This window comes from Biomphalaria glabrata, chromosome 5 (genome assembly GCF_947242115.1).
Source record: "Biomphalaria glabrata chromosome 5, xgBioGlab47.1, whole genome shotgun sequence".
Classification (NCBI taxonomy): Eukaryota; Metazoa; Mollusca; class Gastropoda; family Planorbidae; genus Biomphalaria; species Biomphalaria glabrata.
The window spans coordinates 19020296-19047992 of record NC_074715.1 but is presented as its reverse complement, the minus strand read 5'-3'; the positions used below and the strand labels follow the sequence as shown (position 1 = coordinate 19047992).

The following is a 27697-nucleotide window of genomic DNA, read 5'->3' as shown; positions in this document are numbered from 1 at the left end:
ACACAAGTCACATGAGATACACAAGTCACATGAAATATACAAGTCACATGAAATACACAAGTCACATGAGATACACAAGTGACATGAAATACACAAGTCACATGAGATACACAAGTCACATGAGATACACAAGTCACATGAGATACACAAGTCACATGAGATACACAAGTCACATGAGATACACAAGTCACTTGAGATACACAAGTCACATGAGATACACAAGTCACTTGAGATACACAAGTCACATGAGATTCACAAGTCACATGAGATACACAAGACACATGAAATACACAAGTCACATGAGATACACAAGTCACATGAGATACACAAGTCACATGAGATACACAAGTCACATGAGATACACAAGTGACATGAAATACACAAGTGACATGAAATACACAAGTCACATGAGATACACGAGACTGATTCTTAAAATAAATATATTTAATTTTGTGTAGTGATTGCGATTTTAATATTTGTAATTCTTTGTATATACATATATATTTATCACACTCCTATTTACTCTAGTGTCTTTATTTTATCATTTTATCAGCGCGACATAAGACATAATCGTTGTGAATCCGAACATTGGTGAGATAGAAAATAAAAAAAAACAACTATGTTCATTATCATTTGTTAGTTTAACGTTTTGCTTCACTGACACGGCGTTTTCTAGATTTATACTTTCGCTAGTTAATATTAAACGTGAATAATCTTGAGGGAGAAACGTGTTTTCCCGTAACAATTCAGCGAGATCTAGAACTATCTAGGCAATATATTGTCAGCGAACTTTGTTTCAAATTTTGTGATCATCAAAAGACGTGCACATTCTCTATTGAGGTCAAAGGTCAGTTGTAAAGGTGAGTTTTTCTTAGGTCGTTAATATCCACCATGTTACAGTTTTACTCAGTATCAGATGTCTCTTTTGAAATTGTAATTTCGAACTATTTAAGTTTCTGAGAATAATTGCATCAAAATATAGATACGTTTAGTTTTAGTTATCTTTTTTTTTTGTTAACGTTGAGCTCCATTGGACAGGACTCACAGACTTGTGCTGATCCACTTTCAATAAAGTTCAACCAAAGATATAGATCATAATATAGGATAGATCTTTGGGTTAACTCTCAAGTACTCTTTATTTTCTAAGTTTAAAAAGATGTTGAGAATTTTAAAATAAGATTAGCATAGTTCAGAATATCTTAAACGAAAGTAAGGTCAACTATTTAACATTTATAAAATGAAATTTCATTTAGGTACAACTCAATGCAGTGGTAATATAAACAAGATAAACAGATGAGCAGTATGTCAGATGGAGTCAAGGACCCAGCTGTGACCTACTTATGTCACATGGGGACAGAGGATCTAACTGTGACCTACTGTATGTCATATTGCGTCAAGGACCCAGCTGTGACCTACTGTATTTCACATGGCGTCAAGGACCTAGCAGTGATATATTGTATGTCATAAGGCGACAAGGACCCAGCTGTGACTTACACTTTTTTTTTACGAAAGCATAGGAAGCCATTATCTGCTACAGTTCGAATCTTTAAAACTCTCTATCGGCGTGATAAAACTTGTGACCAATTCAAAATGACAGAACTAAAAGCAATTAATTCTGTAAGTATAGATTTGTGAAACTTCCAATGTCCTGGAAAGAAATGTTCAGTTCGATGTATGAGACATTTGACTTTGGCGAAAATATTTGTGACTGAGTGAAGTATTTCTGGGATAGAAATAAGTTTAAGCTCTTAGGGTTTTACATTTTATGTTGTATATATCCGTATGGATGAGTAGTAGAGCGAAACTAATAGATTAAAACTATATTGTGGTCAGAATAAGAAATTTGGTTAAGTAAATGGAATCTATGTACTACAACTTATAATGGTATGTTTGTATTCTTCAGTTTCTACTAATCTATACTGCAGTCTATTTTATCACCATTTTTTGTAAGCTATAAACATTCTTTGGTCAAGAACATTATCAGCCAACTACAGGATCACAAACCTCGGCACAAAGTGTAGAAAATCTCCCCCCCCCCTCTTTCTTATAAAAAGTTTGAAAAATGCATCTGTTCCTACGTTTGTGCGTTTATGAAATGGGACTCTGAATGTAGAATCTACCAGGAAAAATGAACGGGTCTTTACTTTTTTGTAGAACATGATAATAAAATAATATATTTGTTTTGGAAAGTGTGACTTTTTAAAAACAGCACATATAACGGCATTCTTGGTTTAAGCCGCGAATAAAAGATTGTTAAACTATGCCTAGAATTGGAGGATTAATGAGAATATTTACCAAAAAGAGACAAGAAAATACGTCGGTGGTAAATCTAGTTACAATGTTGCTCACATTTCAAGTAGAGAAATCAAGCCACTTTCCGGCCCTTCAAAACGTCCAATGTGGCTCATTAATGAATGTTTCTAACCAGTTTCAGGTCGATTTCATTTCGTTTTTGTACATGTTCGGTCACGTTTACTCAATGCTACAAGTCAATGCTCACAGAATTAAAAGACGCCTCTGTAGATGTTAAGTAAAGTACCCCTTTCAGATCTTATAATACATACACTATATAAGGCAGATGATGTTAGGGTCATCTGTTTCTGTGGTCCATGGTTAACGAGGGTGTCATGAGGCCAGCACAACGATCAATCGCCTTTACTTTTCCCCAACTAATGTCAGGTACCCATTAAAGCTGGGTCGACTCAAAGGTGCCCAAAGATCCCGAAAAATCCCAGTATTCACCAAGATTTGAACACGGACTCTCCGATTCAGAAGCCAAGCGCTTTACCACGCAGCCACCGCGCCTTCAATGAATAAAATACTGTTCTTATTTTATAGACCAATATATGACCTTGGGCAAAAATTACGCTTGGAAAATAATCTTTTATGTTTAGACAAGAAAAAAATACTACATACAAATTATTTACTAATAGTTTAGAAGTTTAAAGAAGGAAGTTATATAAGCTACTCATTTCTTAAAGTGTTGTTCCCCATGAAAAAAAATCAATTTTTATAAATATTTCGCCTTGTTTATAATTTATAATATAAAAATAAATAAACTGGCTTTAAAGTTTAATGACACTATAGAGGCGAAAACTTGCAAATGCCAATTTATTTTTTCATTTATTATCCATTTATTATAGTGTTGTGACCCTAACTACGACCCTAAATACGCCCATGCATACTGATATCGAAACTTAAGTTTGATGCTATCAAAGACAAGTGAAAGTAAGTTCGATGTTCCACTAGTTGCCGGACTTCTAGATGTGATTAGTTTCTATCACCACGAGCCACTTGATGTTTGTAAAGTCGTTTACAAGTTTCTGATGTTCCTGCTGAGATGAAGATAATCTACTCCCTAGGGGCCATCGAGAGGCCCGTACAACAGTCCAGCGCTCATACCGCACGACCAGGCAGCGAAATTCTCCTTTCAATACTACTTTCCCCAAGATTACCGATTACTGTCTGGTCAAAATATTTTACACGCTATTTCTTCCCCCTTCCCATTTTCGGATCAAGTTGAAACTTTGCATAATTATTCATTGCCAGTGACAATATACAATACAATACATTATTCAATTAGTTGTAATTAATTAATTTTGTTTACAAGGACTTACATATTGCTTTAAATGGGCATCAATCACTCTTAAAATACAATATAGTTACTGCCCCTTTGGTACTAAAGTACAATCAGTTTTAGAATGACTCTACAGTTAATCAGTAGTGCTGTTTCTTTTCACTTAATATATGCGAGGTTTTTAAATAGCATTAAAAAATAACTTTATTTTATATTCTATGGAACTTTACTAAAATAAACTTATTCAGCGCCCACCCCTTCTATTTGTACAATTGAATGTGGTAACATGATGTTCAATATAGTTGATATTTAATGTCGTCTGTTTAGCCTTGGCTACGCTTTTTTTTTTCTTCTGATCATTGACATTTAAACAAATTATCTCTCTATCTCTCTCTGTACTAATTCTAATTGCTTTGTAACTGCGATTCGCTACAAGTGACATTAAGGGGAGGTTTCACCTTAAAACCAAAGTATGTCTTAGAATGGTACTACAGCCATGAAAGTTTCCAAATAGTTTGATAAACACATAAAACGAGTAAAAAAAAAGTCAAATGTCAATTTTGACATTTAGTATGACGTCACCACTGCGTGTTACTATAAATAGTAACAAACATTTGGGAACAAATTTCTCAAAAAGTATAAAAGATTTTGAGCTGAAACTTTGCAAATATGTTTATACATATATTATCAACATGCCCTACTAAAATTATTATATTCTGAAGTGTATTACCCTTTGAAAATATTTTTTTGTTTTTGGGTGTTTTTTTGTAAGCAAAAATCTCAAAATAACATTTTATAAATGACCATAACTTTAAAACTTTTCATTCAATCAAAACCAAAGTAGTAGGGTGTGTTCAAAACATATCTCTCTTGATATGTGCCAATTTTCATGAAGATACATAAACAACTTTTGAAATAATTTGAATCCATGTCAAGAAATTTGTCAAAAAAATTAAAATGGAGAAAAATGAAATATAAAGGGAAAAAATCTTTTTTTTTCAATGAATACTAACTTAAAGCCCCCCCCAGAGATGTGAATCATCAGCCATGGCCTTTTATTGCACTTGCATTCTTTTATCCTGACTTTTTGCTGTTACTTAGTGTATTTTTCTATGTTTTGGACTCCCCCCCCCCCGGCTTTTTTCTGCCTTTTGTTCAACAAGTGACTTCTCTATTTACAATAGTGTCCAAAAATGAAACCCCTTTCAAGGAAGATTTCTGATGAAAGTATTTTTTTTAGGTTTGGTAATAACTAGTTAGACATAACCTAAGAATGTAAAACTTTACTGGCTTTATGAGGATTGACAGATAGAACAGTTGCTATTCCATTTTTGCTTATGAAGCCTCTTCTCTGCCATATACCATCACATGATGCGGTTATCTGTTCATGTTTTGTTTTTTTTCACTCCATTAGCTGCTGAGAACATGCTTTCATTAGCAGTACTTTCAGTTGGGTTGGGCTGCAATATTCATATGGGCTAGGGATCTGTGACTCTGTTGATAACTACACTATAGATAGCTAGTTGAAAGCTCAATTTATATTTCATAGAGAGAAGTTTCAAATAAAAACTCATCTGAAGAATGGCGGCAATGAAAACTATCTTACTTGACAAGCCTCACTTTCTTTCAGTTACTGAATAGTCTGGGGATATTTAGATCTAGTTTACACGTGGTTTTCATCCTGATTTTATTTTTATAATTGATTAGCATGAGTATGTGATATTGTAATAGTTGTACCAAGGAAATAAATAAATAAGGGCTTGAATGTCAACAAATAGATATCCTTTTAATTAGAACTTCAGTAGGTCTACTCTCCTAAGTTATAGATACACTATATTTTAGTTTTTAACTCGATAAAGAAACATACATCAATAACATCAGTTTCACGATAGTCTCCTTCATTAGACCTAGACTAGTAGTCTCAGCTGTGTCTTCAACATTAGGTTCCATACCGGTACTAGATTCTAGATCTAGGACTAGTAATAGCATCGCCACTAAGTCTAAGATCGTTTTCATCTTCCCCATTATATTTATTCCCTCTAAATTTACGCTTTTATTGGCTTCTTCCTTCTTTTATTAGATCACACTTTATCATTATATCCATAATATTGAAGAAATAAACACTAGACTAGCGATGTAAACAAAAGCATGCGCCGGAACTGTTTATGATAAGGCCACCCTAAGCTTTTGCAAAGAGCTCGCTGATTGGTCAGAATAATTGTTACTTACAGGAAATGTGTTTATTCGACCAATGGTAATTCATTTTACAACTAATTATACTGTTGATTCAAATAGGATTCTAGCATTTCAGATGAGAATGGTAGTGAAAAAATTTTGTAAATCGGACAAAAAATAAAAAAGTTACGTTATTTTTTATTTTTTTGCATATTTAATGAGCTAAATTAATGTGAACACTTGATATTTTGTAAAATTATTTTAAAATATTTTAAAACATCTAATATAACTAAAAATATTGAAAAACTGTAGAGAAATGGATAGATAATCATTTGAAACCATATTTGAAAAATGTAAAAAAAATAAGAAAATTGATATAATTGAGGTGAATCCTCCCCTTAAGAGGCGTGTCCCCCGTTTTACATGTCACTAGACACAAAGCCAAAACAATGACACTATAGGCCGATTATCGCCAAACACGTTTTTGTGTCAGGGTATGGTCTGGCCGAGAGACAGTGTCCAAGATCTGGGACTTTACTGTGGCACCAATACCCATAACAATAATATTGTTAAAATAACATGTTTAGATAAAATGGAAATCTTGCTGAGGGATGGAGTAGTTTAACTTGCTGGTAGGTCTCTATTTTAATGTTGGCGTCATTGAATCTATTTTGGTTCCAGTGTGATGGTCGAACCATTTCGATGTCAGTAACTTTTGACGTTTGATCTGACGGTATCACTTCGTTCTAAAAACAAGCCACATCTTCTAGGGATGTTTAAAGCATACGGTTAGTTTAGGTTTGAAGGTTTAAACGAGTTTCATTTTACACCAAAGGTAATTTTTTTTTTACTTTAAGCCTACAGGGAGAGAAGTTTATATTTTTTTTAGAAAGGTTTTTATTTGTAATTACATTCTCCAAAGGAATAGTTTAATTTGGAACTGATTTTAAAGTGTTCAACATAAAAAAAATGCTAATTGTTAAGATAAACAATAATACTTATTGAACTTCAGTGTTGCCAGTTTTACACAAAATAAAAAAAATTTGAAAGGGAAGAACTAACAAAAGCTGTTTTTGCAGTGTTAAAAGGTGCTTGGCAATGAGCCAACAATGTACCAGACAACTAGAAACTGATCAAATCTTGACTTGATTCTATACACCGGATACATCAAAAAAATGTTTAAAATAGTTTTTCCACACTAGAGGAACTTCTCTAAGAATCAAAACCTGATGACTAAATAGACATTATTTATTATAGCACGTACTGCCATGTTTCATGGCATGTCCTCAGATGGAAGTTGTTCTTGATACTTCACTTGTTCTTTAGTATCTGTGAACTAAACTGATACCGATGTTCTTTGATCTTGTTGACTCTGTAATTACATTCATTGTATTAAGTTCTTCCCTTCCCTCAGATTTTCTTGATCTACTTTTTTTTAAAAACATTTGTGCACAACGTAACCTAAAGGTATAAGTCTAGTAGAGAGTACACATCTTGTCCTGAACATACACAAAGTAATGTTCTCCCTTCAGACCTTGCGATCTATAGGACAGATGATGTAAAGGTCATCTGTTTCAGTTCTGAACCAACGTAGAAATAAAAAAAAAAACACGTGTGAAAAAATATGATCAAACTATATTGTGATTTTAAATAATGTTTAGTTCCATCAGTAAGGGCAAAACGCAATATATATTGTAAAACAAATTTGTCTTACATCAATTTTTTATTATTTTTTTAAATATATTTTTTTTTAAATTAAAGGGAGAGAACTCATGGGGGTCTTTCTAGTACCTAAAGACAACACGTTGGTTTCCCCTATCCCATGTCTTGATCCAATTAAAAGCGTTAGAACGGTTCAACAGTTTTTTTTCAGAATCATTGACCAATTAGACCTTGTGACGCCTCGCTGCTCTCTTGCTCAACATGAAGGTTCTGGCTGTCCTGGTCAGTCTGGTCAGTCTGGTGGACTGTCAAAACTTTACAAGTCCATTGCGCAAATCATTTGACTTCAACTGTCCTGCAAATCACACTATAAAACGAATGACTACTTTTATTAAACAAAAGGACACGGGGATTAAGATTTGGTGCAAATTTGAAAAGTCTACTTTGAAATGTGCTTTAACAGGTAATTATTATTATGCACAAAACTGTAGTTTGTAATTTCGCATGCTCCTAGAAACAATGAACATCCAGTATAAATGATTGACTACTTTGGTATTATTATGATGCATTCCTGTGTAACACTGACGTAGCGCTAGCAGTCTCACCATTGAATCGACAGTCCTAGATCTATCAACATTTATTTTCTCTATTCCTCTATTCAAGTCATAACTTCATGTGTGGAACCACACATCTCAAAAAACGGCTCTAACGATTTTCATATAAATGTAACAGTTGATGTTAAAAGAATTTCTAGATTTTAGCCTTCAGGGGAAAATTCTAGTTTGACCGTTATAATTTTTTAGGTAAAAAAATAACCATAAATTTGGCTAGAGAACGGGTCTAGATCTAGATCCAACGTCGGTTTTGAAAGAACTATAGGGTTCTTGAAAGGACTATCACGTTCGGGAATCTCCGACTGTAAGGCTTTAGTTTTAAGTCTCGATTGAAAAGCCTATCAATCTAACCATCGCTCAATAAGTTGTATAAAGGTGGTATGGTCTTTTTTTTACAAAAGTATTTTTAATGTTTGGACAAAGCTTCTATAAAATCATTCTGTCTGTCTGGTAAAAAGTGTGTACATGTTATTTCTCATACACCCAATCTCGGATCAAGCTGAGACTTCACACAATTATTTCTTTTAACTGACAACACAAGAATCTATTAAAAAACAAACAAACAACTAATTACTTTATTAACTATTGGTAATAAGTTAGTTTGTTTGGTTTCTTAAATAACGGAAAGAAAAAGTACTCGAATAAAATGGTGATAGAAGCTGAACTAGTCCCCTAAATAGATTGTCGTCTGAGGCTTATTACAAATTCAAACGCATGACTGATCCAAACTCATGACTGATCCAAACTCATGACTGATCCAAACTCATTGATACACTTTATATGAAGTAGAGTCGTAAATATTGCACGGTCTTTTTATAATCTCAACTTAATAGAGGGACCGATATACTCTACACAATCATTAGGTGCTTTTCTCTTTTTATAATCTAAACTTAATAGAGGGACCGATATACTCTACACAATCATTAGGTGCTTTTCTCTTTTTATAATCTCAACTGAATAGAGGGACCGATATACTCTACACAATCATTAGGTGCTTTTCTCTTTTTATAATCTAAACTGAATAGAGGGACCGATATACTCTACACAATCATTAGGTGCTTTTCTCTTTTTATAATCTCAACTGAATAGAGGGACCGATATACTCTACACAATCATTAGGTGCTTTTCTCTTTTTATAATCTAAACTTAATAGAGGGACCGATATACTCTACACAATCATTAGGTGCTTTTCTCTTTTTATAATCTCAACTGAATAGAGGGACCGATATACTCTACACAATCATTAGGTGCTTTTCTCTTTTTATAATCTCAACTTAATAGAGGGACCGATATACTCTACACAATCATTAGGTGCTTTTCTCTTTTTATAATCTCAACTGAATAGAGGGACCGATATACTCTACACAATCATTAGGTGCTTTTCTCTTTTTATAATCTAAACTTAATAGAGGGACCGATATACTCTACACAATCATTAGGTGCTTTTCTCTTTTTATAATCTAAACTGAATAGAGGGACCGATATACTCTACACAATCATTAGGTGCTTTTCTCTTTTTATAATCTAAACTTAATAGAGGGACCGATATACTCTACACAATCATTAGGTGCTTTTCTCTTTTTATAATCTAAACTTAATAGAGGGACCGATATACTCTACACAATCATTAGGTGCTTTTCTCTTTTTATAATCTAAACTTAATAGAGGGACCGATATACTCTACACAATCATTAGGTGCTTTTCTCTTTTTATAATCTAAACTTAATAGAGGGACCGATATACTCTACACAATCATTAGGTGCTTTTCTCTTTTTATAATCTAAACTTAATAGAGGGACCGATATACTCTACACAATCATTAGGTGCTTTTCTCTTTTTATAATCTAAACTTAATAGAGGGACCGATATACTCTACACAATCATTAGGTGCTTTTCTCTTTTTATAATCTAAACTTAATAGAGGGACCGATATACTCTACACAATCATTAGGTGCTTTTCTCTTTTTATAATCTAAACTTAATAGAGGGACCGATATACTCTACACAATCATTAGGTGCTTTTCTCTTTTTATAATCTAAACTTAATAGAGGGACCGATATACTCTACACCATCATTAGGTGCTTTTCTCTTTTTATAATCTCAACTTAATAGAGGGACCGATATACTCTACACAATCATTAGGTGCTTTTCTCTTTTTATAATCTAAACTTAATAGAGGGACCGATATACTCTACACAATCATTAGGTGCTTTTCTCTTTTTATAATCTCAACTTAATAGAGGGACCGATATACTCTACACAATCATTAGGTGCTTTTCTCTTTTTATAATCAAAACTTAATAGAGGGACCGATATACTCTACACAATCATTAGGTGCTTTTCTCTTTTTATAATCTAAACTTAATAGAGGGACCGATATACTCTACACCATCATTAGGTGCTTTTCTCTTTTTATAATCTAAACTTAATAGAGGGACCGATATACTCTACACAATCATTAGGTGCTTTTCTCTTTTTATAATCTAAACTTAATAGAGGGACCGATATACTCTACACAATCATTAGGTGCTTTTCTCTTTTTATAATCTAAACTTAATAGAGGGACCGATATACTCTACACAATCATTAGGTGCTTTTCTCTTTTTATAATCTAAACTTAATAGAGGGACCGATATACTCTACACAATCATTAGGTGCTTTTCTCTTTTTGTTTAGAGCTAATGCGTCATTAACTTGGTAAGCTTATTAGGTACTAACTTCTTGTGGTCTCCTTGAAGCTACAATATAATGTAAAAAAATTTGTTTTCTCTAGATTATATGGGCCATTACGTCAATCCCCTTAACTTCACTTGTCCAAGGGGTGAAGTCTGGTCTGGAATGAAAAGTGACTACATTGATAAATTAAATAAAAGAAAATTTAAATTTTACTGCTGTGAGGTCAAGAATAGTAAGTACTTTAACTGTTACAATACACCTTACCAGGATTCAAAAGAAGTGAAATTGAAAGAAGGACAGGTCATCGAAAGAACACGCTGGTACTATGAAACAAAAAATATAACAAAAAGGCACTTCAGAGTGTGTAAGTTTTGATTGTCAGTGCTTTAAATCAAATATCTCCGTTAAATTTTGTATTTTAATGTTATCTCTTTTGTGTGGGTTTGTGTATGGTTGCTAAAAAATCCGAATTTATGACAAATACAATGTTTTCATATTTGTGAAGGTACAGATTAAAAGTAAAATTAAAGCTTCTACTAAATAAGATGTCTAGATCTAGACTCTCTATTTTGTGTTCAAATGTACATCTTAAAAACGTTATTTCTTTGATAGTTTTAGTTTCTCATTCGCGCTCTTGACACTCAACACGACACTCTTGTCAATTCTCCAATATGGACTAAAATTTAAATCTAGATCATACAAGTTCCCGGAATTCCCTACATACAATATGATGGATTGATTGAATATGTGAATTATTATTTATTTTTTTAGATTCTTAAAAATGTAGATCACACGTTTACACTATCCACATCGTCCATTGTGATGTTAATATCGATCTAGATAACGTTTTAAATTGAACAAATTGTCTCACTGGCCTGCTTATACATCTTTGTCTATTTTTTTTGTCATAATTTTAATCTTAAATAAAAATGTATAAATCTTCAACGATTATTTGAAAAAAAAAAAGATAGTCTAATACACTCAAGTTTTATTGTATAAGATATAAATTTTTTTTTCTACTCTGTGTGAACCCATGTTTAATTTATTGTAAACAAAAGTTGGTTAATTAATAATTTACAGGCGAAGTGTCCCAGCGCCATACAAACTTGAACAGACTGAGTACGTAATCTTTCCTCGTTTCTTGATGTTATTTATTTATTTTTTAAAAAGAACAGAGGTCAGTGAAATCATGACACATTCTAAATATAATATTAAAACGCATTTTATAGAAATCTCTATGAATTCATTCTTATGTTAGGTAGTCTACAGTACTTAATTTCTCTGAAGTAACAAAACAGCTGCAACGTTCAGAAATGAATGCAAATATCAACTTGAAATCAAGTTTTAGTATAAATTTGTACAAGTCACTACTCTTATCAAGAATCACAAGTACATTGGCCTTTGACCTATACACTCTGCAATACCTTTCATATACCCAGCCGAGAACGCGTCCAACAATTAACAAACTAATGTATAGTCACTACAACGATTCAAACACCCCCCCCCCTCGGAAACTAAGAATTGGACAACAGGACTTCAAAGAATAAATATAGTCTCCCACCCCCCTCGGAAACTAAGAATTGGACAACAGGACTTCAAAGAATAAATATAGTCTCCCACCCCCCTCGGAAACTAAGAATTGGACAACAGGACTTCAAAGAATAAATATAGTCTCCCACCCCCCTAAAAAAACCCACAAACAAACAACTGTTAAATGTTAGTTTCCAAATATAAATTTGCTATAAATTCCATAATTATTTTTTATATTTACGTATGAAACGTAAACGTAACAAGATGCTATTTACAGAAGCTAAATGTAATGTGACGGACATAGATCATGGCAATGAGTTGTCAGGTCAACAAAGAATTTGCGTTATTTCACAAATAAAGACACTATCTAAAAAGGTAATTAATTTTTTTTTTGGTAATATTTTTGAGTAAAATATTTTTTTTTTTAAACAACCAATTAAAAAAAAATTTTAATATTAGGAATCTATCAAAATAGTGAGCGTATTTACTATTGATATTATTTGTTTCTGTACAATTTACAGACAAAGAATCTAACGGAAACAATCAACTCTGTGGCAGATTATATGGAGTATTTGGTACAGCATGGATTCAAAATTTCGGAGAATATTACCAAGTATATTGTAGACATTTTCTCTGCATTTAGGAGCAGAACATCGGACTCTGATTTCTCTGCATTTAGGAACAGAACATCGGACTCTGATTTCTCTGCATTTAGGAACAGAACATCGGACTCTGATTTCTCTGCATTTAGGAACAGAACATCGGACTCTGATTTCTCTGCATTTAGGAACAGAACATCGGACTCTGATTTCTCTGCATTTAGGAACAGAACATCGGACTCTGATTTCTCTGCATTTAGGAACAGAACATCGGACTCTGATTTCTCTGCATTTAGGAACAGAACATCGGACTCTGATTTCTCTGCATTTAGGAACAGAACATCGGACTCTGATTTCTCTGCATTTAGGAACAGAACATCGGACTCTGATTTCTCTGCATTTAGGAACAGAACATCGGACTCTGATTTCTCTGCATTTAGGAACAGAACATCGGACTCTGATTTCTCTGCATTTAGGAACAGAACATCGGACTCTGATTTCTCTGCATTTAGGAACAGAACATCGGACTCTGATTTCTCTGCATTTAGGAACAGAACATCGGACTCTGATTTCTCTGCATTTAGGAACAGAACATCGGACTCTGATTTCTCTGCATTTAGGAACAGAACATCGGACTCTGATTTCTCTGCATTTAGGAACAGAACATCGGACTCTGATTTCTCTGCATTTAGGAACAGAACATCGGACTCTGATTTCTCTGCATTTAGGAACAGAACATCGGACTCTGATTTCTCTGCATTTAGGAACAGAACATCGGACTCTGATTTCTCTGCATTTAGGAACAGAACATCGGACTCTGATTTCTCTGCATTTAGGAACAGAACATCGGACTCTGATTTCTCTGCATTTAGGAACAGAACATCGGACTCTGATTTCTCTGCATTTAGGAACAGAACATCGGACTCTGATTTCTCTGCATTTAGGAACAGAACATCGGACTCTGATTTCTCTGCATTTAGGAACAGAACATCGGACTCTGATTTCTCTGCATTTAGGAACAGAACATCGGACTCTGATTTCTCTGCATTTAGGAACAGAACATCGGACTCTGATTTCTCTGCATTTAGGAACAGAACATCGGACTCTGATTTCTCTGCATTTAGGAACAGAACATCGGACTCTGATTTCTCTGCATTTAGGAACAGAACATCGGACTCTGATTTCTCTGCATTTAGGAACAGAACATCGGACTCTGATTTCTCTGCATTTAGGAACAGAACATCGGACTCTGATTTCTCTGCATTTAGGAACAGAACATCGGACTCTGATTTCTCTGCATTTAGGAACAGAACATCGGACTCTGATTTCTCTGCATTTAGGAACAGAACATCGGACTCTGATTTCTCTGTAGACACTACGACATTTAATGTAAATAAGTTTGAAATATTTATGTAATAAATACAATGTGTTCATGTCCTCATTGCAACGTCAACATTAAATGTGTACGAAGATTCTTAGCGGTAGAGAGTCGAATAACGAAAGATGTTTTCACGAATTATCTTCTCATTAGGCAAATATGTTTGTAGGCTTTCCTTAAACGACCATGTTCTAGTAAAACTATTTAGATCCTTATAATCTTGTTAACAACTGTACAAACATGTATCACTAAACATATTCTCCCGCTCTGATTTCTGCAAAAATGTAAAATATACTAGATCTGTTACTGCATGTGAACACAAGATGTCAACACTCAGCAAAGACTTCAGAAAAGAGGGCAGACTTTAGCAAAGAGGGCAGACTTTAGCAAAGAAGGCAGGCTTCAGCAAGAGGGGATACTTCTGGAAGTAGGGCATGCTTCAGCAAAGAAGGAAGACTTCAACAAGGAAGGCAGACTTCAGCAAGGAGGGCAGAATTAAGCAAAGAAGACAAACTTCAACAAGGCGGGCAGACTTCAGCAAGGAGGGCAAACCTCAGTAAGGAGGGCAGACTTCAGTAAAGATTTAAGAGCAGTCGGAAAACTAAACCGAAATTGGGCAATACTGCACTAGACTGAAACTACATTGACTTTAACTTTGTTTAACTTTTTTAGGTTAAGATGGAACCTAGTGGCCAACTTTGAGTTCAGAGGAAATGAGACCCTGCTCATCACTGACAATGGAGGGGCTTTATATAATGTCTGATCTCCATGGGTTGTAAATATTTTTTTGTTTCCATCAAATGTAAACTATTTGTCATTCTCTGGTCAGGATGGATATTTAAGTAAAAAAAAAAGTCGAATTCCGTCAGTCCATTATATTTAGTGTCATTTATTACCTGGAAGATATTAAGCACTATTGCTCTCTGTCTGGAAATATTAAAGGCTTCGAAAATTATTTTTTTTAAATTCAGTATTGACAACCAGAATCACGGTATATACTTATAATCGACCGGAGGCGTATCATAAACCGCTATTTTGCAGGGCCTGCCTTAGGCCACGCAACCTATGCGACCGAAGTGGGCAGCACTTTCACAGTACCCGCGCTAATTCAAGGTGTATAAATTATTAAATTAAACCATTTTATAACTTACAACATATTTTCCGCGCCCTCCTGTGGATTTACCAGGAGCGCCTTAAACTAATGAAGAATTACTTGAGGTCAACAATTCTCAAAGATAGATTGAAACATTTGGTAATTCTTGCTATTGAGCGTGATCTATGTAGGAAACAGAATTATTATGATATACTGTATGACTTTGAAACACGCAAGGCTCGTAAAGTAATTCTGTACGTAGTAAAGAATGAATAAAATGCATAAATACATTTATTTTCTAAAACAAACTCTTAAATTTCACTTATTATCCGCTTCCCTACCCAAACTTGGCCCCGCGAAATCCATTTCGCATAGGGCCCCACAATGGTTAAGTCCGGCGCTGCTATTTAGGGTTTGTAAAATGTTTTACATGTTTCGGATGTTCCTTCAGAGTTGAAGATAGTTTACTTCCCAGTCAAAACCTCCCGCAGGACAAAGGGGAACCCGGGACTATCAATAAATCCAAACGACAGTCCAGCGGTAAGCCTAGCTACTTCCCCTTTTCGTGGGGTAACTCTATCCGCAGAAATAAAAGAGCGATCTTTCCTTTACTTCTTATATATATATAGATGCACAAGATTGAGATAATATTTAGCTTATATTTTCCTATATCTTTTCAAACAGCAGCTTGTCACTCTCGCTGATATTGTGACAATTAGTATGCAAGATGATTTAACAGACACACCAGACCAAGATTATGAGACTACAAACTCTATAGTCACATCGTTGGAGAGTGTGGTCTACGCACTGTCAAATCAAACCAAAGACTTCGTTTCCATAAAGAATACTGTAGGTAGGGGTAAATGGAAGTTCAGTAGACACAACTGAAAGGTTCATCATCCGTTAATCAATTATTTTAGTATATTAGGCTTTAAATCTTTGTTAATTTCTAGGTTACATTTTATACAATATAATACAATTATCTGCTATGCTATACGTTATATGAACTTGTATTGAAGTACATAGTTCTATCAGAAGAAAATGTTGTTGTTTTTTTCAGGCGTAAAATTAGGAACCATAACTCAAGACATTCGAATTCCAGAAGTTAATCAATCTGCCTCAAAACCATTTGACAATTGGATACGTAATTCTAAGAATGGAATATTTTTACCAAAAGATGCTTTAGAAGACTTAACATGTGGAATTAATTTATACCATAAATTCAGACATTTTTGAAATGTCTATAGGACAAAAATAGTTTTGAACGTCATTCTTTATCTGTTGCTGAAAATACATTTTCATTTATGTCAGTATTTTTATCAAATACACCATACATACCTTATTTTATTCATTTAAAGATAATTTCGTTTCAGACATGTCACGATACACAATTATCGTCATCAAACGTGGAGAACACAATGCAACTGACTGTTCACAGATGAACAGGTAAGCGTCATTGGTGCATTCACTGCGTCTTGGTGTACTTTGAACAAAGCTTAGATCTAACTCTCTGTCTGGTACACCACATCATTTAGTCTACTTCCAAGGCTCAGATCAAATTGAACATTTTCCCATATATTCATTGTTCATAACAAAACATGAATCAAGTAAAAAAGGAACCATTTCAGTAATTTGTGATAATTGTTTTTTTTTAAAATATAAATACGGAAATAAATCTTACAGTTTTGAAAAATATGGCAAACATGCGGGGATCTTCATGTGTGTGTTATTTTGCTTTAAAAACTTTATTTTTTTATTTAGCTTGTATGAAGGGTTAGGTTTAGGGTTAGTTAAATTATTTTTTCAATTGACTAAAATCATAGATTATATATAGTCTATGACTAAAATCGATAATGGATTCCAATCCATGTTTTGTTTTTGATAATCTAATATTAGTTTTGAAGATTTGTGTAACTTGCAACATTTTATATTTCATAGCTGACCTGTCTGGTTTATTGCAAAGTAGCTTGTTAGTTTAGTGCTGTTCATTGAAACCATTTTATTAAAAATTTTCTCTCTCGTATAAGCCTAAGGTTCTGAAAAGGGAGAGTGTATTTATATACACATAGTTTATACATAAAGGAAACAATGTCGCCCCCCCCCCCCACCACTCGTCTATTTTATATGGCCTGAGGTAGTGTTGTGATGCTTGATAGTTTGTACTTCATAACTTCTGATTCATCTTCACCTATCCTTTAGACTGTTGGACCGTTGGGGCACCACACAAGATCTGTCGACCGTCCTCTTGCATTGAACATAACCTCATTGTTTGTATGTAGTCTTCCCATTGCTTTCTCTGCCTCTTCTTCTTTTGCCTGGTGCTGATCCCTGAAGGGAGGTCTTGAAGAACTTGTAATATGGCCATAGAGTTTAAGTTTGCGTTTTTTGACAGCTTCTGATATTGATGCTGAAACTTTTCAAACTTGCCTCTTTACCTGCATTGCTTACCACATAGATGACCCATGGGTGGACCATTCAGAAACCTCCACTGAGTTTATGTGGAAACACAAAGTTTCTTTGTTATTTTGTTGTTGTTTTTTTGTTATATTTGAAGTAAATTCAAGTGTTTTAACGTTAAATTTAAAAAAATCCTACCAACAGAAGCAGTATTATGTCAAAGCCAAAAATTGTGTCTGATGTCATAGCAGTGTCTGTTGGTCATAGTGTTACGTTGAAATCGCCTGTGACTTTGACGTTTGGAATTTCCAATGTAACGCAGGTAAAAAAAAATAATGATTGAACAAGTCTTTTGTTTAAAAACACAAAGTAGTCCTTTTCTTTATTTGTGTGTAATTCATTGTAGGTAGGTCTTGTAGGTAGGTCATTGTAGGTCTTGATCACAATATATGACATGATTTTCATGTTGCAACTTCTCGATATGACAGACTTACTGATTTGGATAAGTCACAGCAAAGATGAACTGTTTGTAGTGTGCAGAAATAATCTCGGCTTCAATAGTCTGACTACTTCACATCTGATCAAACTTACAGGATATAAAGACTTAAAAGTGAAGTAGCAATTATACATAACTCATTAAACCATCATTTTCAAATACAAAAACAAAATAAAATACTCAGAAAGACACGAAGATTAGGGCACATTCCTCGTCCCATATGCTAGGACAAATATGGACAAAAGCTTTTTCTTCCCTAGTGCTACTAGAGCATGGAATGGGTTGCCTGAGCCAGACAGGAATACCTATGACTTGGCAAAATTTAAGTCATTGATGAATATGACTAACTAGATTTACCTAGGAATACGTGTAGGTCCTAATCACCTTTAATTTTGAAGTAACGTCTGTATTTTCATAAGATAAGATACAGGGTTCTCATTTATCTCTGGCCTAGGATCGTGTTAATCTGGGATTTAGTGTCATTTTCATTTGAAATTAAATGCATGTTTTTCAAAGAAAAATAATGATTTACAAGGCTTAACTACATCAAGAAATGATTCCAACCTATATAATAGTCTTTAATTGTTAAACCTGTGCTCATATTGACAATACAGCCTCACACAGGACAATACACAGCAGTGCTAAAACTCTTCAACTTTAATGATAATTATAGAAAGAGTATTTATTTCTTCCATTCAAAACATATATTTCATTTATTTAACAAAATTGTAAACAAACATTAAGACATTTTTGTAAAAATACATTCCCTGAAACAAACATAATTTTGTTTCAGTTTTACATGGCGCCTGTAAAGATTGTATGTGTGTATCTAGAAATGTCATTAAGGTAAATACAATTTGAAATATTAATATATTGTATCAATAAACTCAAGACTTGTACACTTTTTCCAAAAAAATGTAATGAATCAAACTTGAGACACTTTTTAAAATTTATTTCATCCCAGTGGCAGTGTAGTCTGGACAGATAAAGGTTGTTTTACAGAGAAATCTTCAGACGACCAAATTATATGTAAATGTTATCATCTGACCTCCTTTGCAGTGCTGATGGGCTCTAAGCAGGTAGTTCATTCGCAGTGTTGAATGGGTTATAAACAGGTGGTTCATTCACAGTGTTGAATGGGTTATAAACAGGTAGTTCATTCACAATGTTGAATGGGCTATAAACAGGTAGTTCATTCACAATGCTGAATGGGTTATAAACAGGTAGTTCATTCACAATGTTGAATGGGTTATAAACAGGTAGTTCATTCACAGTGTTGAATGGGTTATAAACAGGTAGTTCATTCACAGTGTTGAATGGGTTATAAACAGGTAGTTCATTCACAGTGTTGAATGGGTTATAAACCTCATTTATTTGCATTGTTGATGGGGCCTAAGCAGGAGATTCATTTGTAGAATTGCACCTATATAATGCCCAACCCATTCGTAAAGTATCTTACACATTTCTTTTGCTGGATTTTAGCTGGCACGGATATTGTCCTGCAATAGGTTCTAACTTTTAGAGGACACAATGCCAAAATAAATGTAGTGTTGGGAACAGGAAAAGGACATTCAAAAGGCGTCTTTTGAAAAAATGATCCCATTGAAACAAATACACTAATTCACGGGCTAAAAGCATGTTAATGGATTGAAGGTTAAAAAAAAAAGCCTTCGAACCAATCAACGGGCGTATCCGGTGTGTAATGCTAGCAGCTAATAAATGTCAATATAACACAATGAGAAGGCTTTTTGAAATTTCTTTGCTAAATGAATCGCAATTTCCTTGTTTATATACAGCTACCTCAACATCAAGTGTTGACTGTACTAACCATCACCGGATGTGGCGTGTCTATTGTATGTCTAAGTATTACCACAGTGGTCTACCTTTATCTCTGGAAGTATGTATTTGAAAAAAAATCATTATTCTTACCATAGAAACATATTACATGAAGTTTTGGTTTAACAATGAGAATGAAGTTTATCAGAACAAGTTGCTTTTCATACTATGTAGTTCTGTCACGTAATCAAATGTGTTAAGGTTCCAGAATTTAATTTTTTAAAACACATTTAAACCTAGACATTTCTTTAAGTACTAAGTAGGCAGGGGATGTAATAACAACATTTTAATTTCTTTTACTGGAGATTTTTACGACTTTCTAGTTCTGCCTGGGTTAGAAAACGTATCAATTATCGTCGTCGTCATTATCATCAAACACAATTTGGGAGAAAGGCCTGAACAGAATCCCTCCTCTATGGGAGAAAGGCCTGAACAGAAGCCCTGGTGTTTTGTAAAGTGCATATAAGGTGGAGACTTAGTGGTTTACCTGACATGTTAAAACGTAGATCAAGTCTGGGTTAGAGAGGGTATCAATAACTGTAGAAGGCAAGAAACGGGCTCATTCCTTAGGTCTGAAGTTTGTATTCAAATATTTCTGTGGATTTAGTTTTGAAATTGAATTCTGTTGTTCATTCAAACTTGGATTGTTAGGTTTGCATACTAATTACACGATTTCGATACTGATTATAAAAAAAAAATTCCGTTCATCACTTCAACTATTCAAATGCAAATGTAAAGATTATACCAAAGACAATGTGTAATAATCAATTATAAAGAAAAGTTTACACACCAAATTTGAATTTTCACTACCAAAATGTTTGAGCTAACCTAGTAAAAAAAGGTTCTATACTTTTTAATGAATTTAATCTAAGCTTTGTTGTAATTTTTGTTGTTGCTTTTAGATATGTTAAATCCGAGCGCTCAGTCTTACTTATCAATATTTGTGTCTGTATGCTGATTAGTTACTTGGTCTTCTTGGTGGGCATCGACAAAACTGATCATCAGGTAATTTTTTAAATATATGTATTGTTTGGTGTTTAGAAAATTGTAAATCAGCAATACTTTGTAAGACAAGAACAATGTAGAAGTTGAGATCTAAAATATTTACATAATATAATCTTATTTTTATAGAAATATTGATATACATTTTGTTTTCAGAATTTAAATGATGGTTGAACTATAAGAAGGTTGTCTTTGAGTCTGAAGATTAATGAGGAATAAAACATTTCCTGTGGCTCCAGCTGCGACCTACATATTTTGCCACATCCAGCGCATTTAAATATGACTATTGAAGAAAACATTTGCCAAATCCAGCGCATTTAAATATGACTATTGAAGAAAACATTTGAACCAGCAAAATAAAGATTAGCATGTTTTGTTTTATAGCTGATTATCTAAAGGGTTAAACATTCTAACTCTATTAAAATAATATGTATCATATCAATCATATTTTTAATTTCGGAATCTTTAGGGCACACATTTTTAGTCCATTTGGCTCAAATGGATACCTGACATAAGTTGAGAAAAAAGTAAAGGCGGTTGGTCAATGTGCTCCCTACATGACACCCTCGTTAACCGTGGCAATAGAAACATATGACCTTAACATCAATTGTCCAATTGAAGTTTCTTATAATTTGTGTATTAGAGGAAAAAAAAACTATTAAGATTGTTTAAACTTAGGCAATTTTTCCCCAGATACTCTGCCAGTTGATCGCTATATTTCTTCACTACAGTTTCTTATGCGTATTCTTCAACTTCCTAACTCAAAGCCTGGCTCTTTATAAATCAATATTTAATAAGTCAGGGCGTGTACGCCTGGAAATGTTCTTACCTGTCACTTACAGTAAGTTCCATTCTGAGCTTTTTTATTTGTAGACTTATAAAACAATTTTTATACAAAAGTTTCAATAAACGATTTTGATCTCACTGGTAAAAATACATTTAAATGTGAGTGTATTTGAAAAAGAAGTGGCGGGGTGTAAACGGACAATCATACTTTTAAATCTACATTATTGTATATTCTTTCAGTTACTCCTCTGCTGATTGTTGGAGCCACAGCCCTGGTGAACAAAGCTGAAGGATATGGGACTTCTAATTTGTAAGCTTTCATTAATATCAATTCTTGTAACTTTTTGATACAGATGTGTCGCAACCTGAGTATTAACCAGTTTGTCCAGTGCCTCTATTTTCAAACTAACTAGAGTCAAAGTTCAGATTGTGACTGCCATTTTTGTGTCCCGTAAACTGAACATATGTCGAGTTGTATGTGTGTGTGTGTGTGTGTGTGTGATTGTGTGTGTATTATCAAATTCCAATGACTATTAAACTCTGTAATGTCTCAGACTGTTTGGCAAGAGTTCCTCCAATGTTAAAAAATGAATCCATGAATCTCTTCTGATGATATCGTCTGATCTCTAGATTACGTCACTATTGAGTAATAAAAGATGTGCTTGTGTCATGAGAATTACCGACATGGCTCTGGTCAATACGTAATGCTTATTTTATCATACATACAATCTTTCTCCTTTATTTGTCACTTTGATTCTATCTGGTCAGTTCACAAGCTTCGACTGAGATGTGTGGTCCGAGTGTCACGGTGGTCATTGAAATGTAATTGTAAAGCTAACCTTACGCCTTCGCCGTTACATACAAACTATTTTGTACAAAACTTATTTCAACTCACTCTGTCTGCTCGGTAAAAAATGTGTACATGTTATTTCTTCCACACCCAACTGAAATTTTGCACAATTATTTCTTTTACTTGATAACACAAGAATTAATTTAAAAATTAATCAAGTAGTTAATTAATTATCGGTAATTAATAATTTTGTTTGGTATCATGTACAAGGGAGAGAAATCGTATTTAACTGATATGGTGGTATAAGTTGAATTATTTCCCTTGATGACTCTTAAGCCTTTTTAATGCATTATAAAAAAAAGCGATAATGCTAACATTCACCAAGACTTTTTACTTCTTCCCCCCCCCCCCCGAACTGTTTGACCAAACAGTAGGCGCCACAATTAAGACGCCAGTTTAATTAGCTTAATGTAAGCATCCAAAATTTCCTTATTATTTTAAACGTGTTCAACTTATGCTGCTTTATATTTCTTCTAGTTGCTGGTTGTCTGTAAATAAAGGTTTCATTTGGTCATTCCTTGGTCCAGTCATATTGATCTTGCTTGTAAGTATATTGTCATTCGCATATTTTACACTGTCAACTCGCTAGTAAGAATATGCAACAATAATGATACTTAAATGTTCACAATGCTATGATGAACATAGAACGCTTTAATAAAATAGAAAATCAACGTATTTGTTTCGAATTCGGTAATGTCGCTACACAGCCATAGGATAGTTTACTGTGCTCGTTGACGTAAGAAATATTTCATCTTTAAAGTGAGACGAAATGTGACAATATGTCTTGTGTTTACTTGACAGGTCAACGCGGCTGTCCTGATTGCTATCATAAAGACAGTCCAGTCAACTCATTCTATACTAGACAAAACACACGCTGAGAGGACAATGTACGTTTGGTTATAGTGTAAATGTATACTAAGACTTGTATTGCTTTAGAATATAAATGTTAACGCTGGTCTTATGTTGCTATTTAAAACAGTTCACCAACAAAAAGACTACATTAGAAACAAGTTGTAGGTGTATTAACTTTGACCTCCATATAAAATGAAGTTATAACTTTATATTTTGTTGGTCTGGCAAGTAGATTGATAATAAAAGAGATTTGTAAAAATTATGAACGGAATCTGAATTGAAAACATTTTCTAATTCAGGTCAGCAGCTCGAACTATTGTTGTTTTAACTCCTATGTTTGGACTAACTTGGGTGTTTGGATTAGTGTCTATGGTGTTTGATCTCATTGTGTTTCAGTACCTGTTTGTAGTATTGAATACTCTCCAGGTAGGTAACGTATGGCACAGTTGACGTGTGACACAGGTGAGATCGATTTCATTGAAATAAAACATTGCAAAAATCTATGAACATCTAAAATAAAACAAAAACAAAGTGTGTTAATTTTATGCATTTAAAAAATTACAAAAGAAAAATAAAAAAAATAAACGTGTATTTTCCTAAATATTGAAGATCCATTTTGTAATTATTTATAAAGTTTTAAGAGCTGTATCTGTGTACTTTTTTTGGACAAGATTTGGAGTAAGATTATTTAAAATCAATTGAAATTACGTAAACCCTTTAAATACTTTAAAAAAGAAAATATATTCACATCACAATAAAGAACTCGTAAAAGGGCACACACATATATCTTATATTCTTTTAGCATTAATATATAGCCAAGGCGAATGTATTTGAATGAACTCATCACTCTATGGACGTCCTAGAAAGTTTAATATGTTTCTGCGTTTGTTCTCTACCACAGGGGCTGTTCATCTTTCTTTTCTATTGTCTAAGACAACGTCAGGTAAACTTTACCATATTGTCTACACCTTTTTTTTATATCAAATTAAACATACACAAGCAGTGTCTATTAATATCGCAATATTTAAACCAATCATGCCTTTGGTTAGGCCTACGCACAAAAGTTTAAAAAAAAACTTGTTCGAATCTTAATTCAAACTCAAACATCTATTTTGGAAGGCCGACTTGTTTTGTCACTGAGCTATTCAAGTACTTATACAAAAAATATTTTTTTTTAGTCTAATGTTACTTTTTAAAAAGATTTTAAAGAACAACTTAAATTGTACCTTACTGTCTCACAGTGCCTTTTTTGTAAAAAAAAAATAGGTGCCGGTACTCAGTGATTAGGTGCCGGTACTCAGTTATTAGGTACGCAGTACCGGTGCGTACCGTCACAAAAAAAGTAATGCTGTCAAGGATTTAGAACATTTTCCATATTAAAAAAAATAAGATTAATTGATAAATTAATTGGTTATTTGTTTTGATTCATGCATTGTCATCGGTAAGGAACAGTTTGTGCAAAGTTTAAACTTGATCCAATAATGGGAAGTGGGAGAATAACTTGCAAAACATTTTGACCAGACAAACATAAGCTACGTAAAGAAGTGTACACTTAAAAGAAAGGAGACAATGAAAAAAAATGATGAAGACATATTAACGCGTGTTTAAAATACGATATATTAAGATGGACTTGAAAAGAGTGGATTAATTATATTTTAAGGTGTTAAATGTTGATGTTTTCCAGGTTATACAGGCTATTCAACTTCTCAGAAGGCAGAGACAGGCCCAAACTATAGAAACTACAAACAAGCGATCTACAACGTCCACTAGTCTTTGAGATTATTTTGTGATGAAACGTTTGATCGAGTGTTTTAACTAGTTGTTCTTCAATTTATTCAAGACCTTTTTCACAGAACAATTCAACCATAGCATTTAAAAACTTTTTTTTACATTAATATGTGTTAAAAGCCATACAATTAACTCTTGGCCAACAGTCTAATAAAACGTACAGTCATGGTTCAAAGCAAAATACAATGTAAAATGTTAAAGGCTGCGGACCAAGACTCTACTTTGTGTGATTCCCACACTGTGAAGCAATGGAACAATCACGAGCTTTCATTATGTTCTAAATGTATTTTCTTTAATATTGTTTTATGACCATTTTCTGGCTTAAATTTTCTGGTCATTCTGTTTTTCCCTGTCTTAAACATGTTCTTGGTTTCTCTATCAGATGTACATACGAACAATAAATAAAAGACTTCACTGTTTTAGTGATGTTGTTAGACTAGACATTTTATGTATGGTGGTCGTTATCATTTACTTTAAAAATAAAGTTTCCTACCAATCCTACTTCCTAAATATTCCTGAGTGAGGATATAGTCAAGTCTAGTTTTAGTGTCTCTTACTTTTAGAGTTAACAAGTGAAGGACAAACTCAACTTTCTGTCCTGCCTTTCTTTCACGTTTTTTTCTGAGTCAGTGGCGTTGATAATTAGAGGCATTTCATGGACTTGGTTTGTTAGTTGGACACTTTCTTTTTTCTGAGTCAGTGGCGTTGATAATTAGAGGCATTTCATGGACTTGGTTTGTTAGTTGGACACTTTCTTTTTTTCTGAGTCAGTGGCGTTGATAATTAGAGGCATTTCATGGACTTGGTTTGTTAGTTGGACACTTTCTTTTTTTCTGAGTCAGTGGCGTTGATAATTAGAGGCATTTCATGGACTTGGTTTGTTAGTTGGACACTTTCTTTTTTCTGAGTCAGTGGCGTTGATAATTAGAGGCATTTCATGGACTTGGTTTGTTAGTTGGACACTTTCTTTTTTTCTGAGTCAGTGGCGTTGATAATTAGAGGCATTTCATCGACTGGATTTGTTAGTTGTACACTTCCAGAAGTAGAACAAATTTATTTTAAAATGGAAAATGAAAACGTGGGTTGTTCTTATAGCGTTGTCCCCCCTAGTTTCTTCTTTTCCATGATGGATCCAAAGAGACACCATGCACCGATAATGTTTGTGTTCAACATAGACCAGACTCTTCCCGTGTGACACCTGAAGTTTTCTCAAGTCTTTTCCTAGCTGCAAGACATTGTAGGTTCAGAATGAAAGTTTACCTTCACTAGGATGGGGACTCAAATAATGGTAACAATCTTGTACACACGTTCATTTAGGGGATTAACAAGAATTTATCAAAGGAAATTATCGTAATTTTTAAACGCTATAGAGCTAACAACATACAACGTACATAGACTGTAGACACTTTATAATGCTATGTATGCTGAGATAAAACAATCGAAGCATGGCTCCTTTTACAAGGCTTACATTAACTCTTTGACTCTGTAACTCATTAACTCTTTGACTCTGTAGGTCATAAACACATTGACTCTTATCTTTCTTGTATGTTTTGGACGTTTGCAATAGACTTTTCTTCCATTAAGTGACATTAGTTTTGTGCTTACATTTCATAGAACAAGTCAATTTGTTATTACAATCAAAATCAAAGAAGTTGATATGGCAGCAATATGTTTTATTATTTCCAACATTTGATGCCAGTCACATTGACATATGAACAATCACGACATGCCTACCACTGCATGAATCTTCAACCTAAACTTTTATGTGGAATGTAATGTTGGCTTTTCTGAGACATTCTTAAATCATGTTGTAATCTAATATATAAAGCACAATGTAAGGAGTATGTATGTATGTATGTATGCCCCGAATAGAAATCAAAACCAATTGACCACTCTAGTTAAAATTGGACTTGGGTGTTCCTTAGATCACGGCGTTAAATGTCTCTCCCACCACAAGAAGGCTCAAGAAGAAGAAAACTAAATTTATTTCTATTGAAGAAAAAAGCTTTTTAACAAATCAGGTAAACCCATTTTCATTGTATTTTATATTAGCTATGTAAGGGAACTTGGCGCTAGATAAGTGATACACACACAAAGGCCCGCGGGTCATATTCGGCTAGTTATATTTAAAAAGCACAATATATATTTTTTTCATTTTTTGAAAAGTCAAACTGTAAATATGTCCATGTGTTTTCATAAGTTAATTCTGACGAACTGATATTCAAATTGTATGTGAATTCATTCATGTTTAGGGAACACAGCTTTCCTTAGAAGTAAAAATCATGAAAAGATTGAACACACACAAGAGTTGAGTTGAATGTTATGTTGCTGGTTGTAGATTAAATTACATCGTGGCGTTCCAAGTATACTAGAGTGTATACTAAA

General features: G+C 33.7%; 2 protein-coding genes across 2 annotated transcripts; both read left to right on the top strand.

The window, feature by feature from the left end:
• The first annotated feature begins 7531 nt into the window (after positions 1 to 7531).
• LOC129926509 (dermatopontin-like) lies at positions 7532 to 12050 on the top strand. Its single transcript, XM_056031019.1, has 3 exons — positions 7532 to 7877; positions 10803 to 11069; positions 11786 to 12050. Exons 1-3 carry the CDS (start codon positions 7676 to 7678, stop codon positions 11830 to 11832), a joined length of 516 nt encoding a protein of 171 aa, XP_055886994.1. The 5' UTR covers positions 7532 to 7675; the 3' UTR covers positions 11833 to 12050.
• A 158-nt stretch (positions 12051 to 12208) lies between these two features.
• LOC106066994 (uncharacterized) lies at positions 12209 to 27617 on the top strand. The gene is made up of 17 exons (XM_056028249.1): positions 12209 to 12610; positions 12757 to 14223; positions 15990 to 16158; positions 16366 to 16503; positions 16679 to 16751; positions 17907 to 18024; positions 18992 to 19044; positions 19163 to 19277; positions 19995 to 20095; positions 20937 to 21039; positions 21730 to 21877; positions 22063 to 22132; positions 23150 to 23216; positions 23474 to 23559; positions 23824 to 23950; positions 24426 to 24467; positions 25209 to 27617. Exons 1-17 carry the CDS (start codon positions 12479 to 12481, stop codon positions 25299 to 25301), a joined length of 3102 nt encoding a protein of 1033 aa, XP_055884224.1. The 5' UTR covers positions 12209 to 12478; the 3' UTR covers positions 25302 to 27617.
• The last annotated feature ends 80 nt before the right edge of the window (positions 27618 to 27697 follow it).

What these genes read in the sequence shown, in the direction of transcription:
- LOC129926509 (XM_056031019.1), top strand. Translation starts at nt 7,676, where the DNA reads ATGAAGGTTCTGGCTGTCCTGGTCAGTCTGGTCAGTCTGGTGGACTGT. An exon ending in TTTGAAATGTGCTTTAACAG is followed by an intron (nt 7,878 to 10,802) that starts GTAATTATTATT and finishes TGTTTTCTCTAG; the next exon opens with ATTATATGGGCCATTACGTC. An exon ending in AAAAAGGCACTTCAGAGTGT is followed by an intron (nt 11,070 to 11,785) that starts GTAAGTTTTGAT and finishes AATAATTTACAG; the next exon opens with GCGAAGTGTCCCAGCGCCAT.
- LOC106066994 (XM_056028249.1), top strand. Translation starts at nt 12,479, where the DNA reads ATGAAACGTAAACGTAACAAGATGCTATTTACAGAAGCTAAATGTAAT. An exon ending in TATCTAGAAATGTCATTAAG is followed by an intron (nt 19,045 to 19,162) that starts GTAAATACAATT and finishes ATTTCATCCCAG; the next exon opens with TGGCAGTGTAGTCTGGACAG. An exon ending in TGCTGATGGGCTCTAAGCAG is followed by an intron (nt 19,278 to 19,994) that starts GTAGTTCATTCG and finishes GTTTATATACAG; the next exon opens with CTACCTCAACATCAAGTGTT.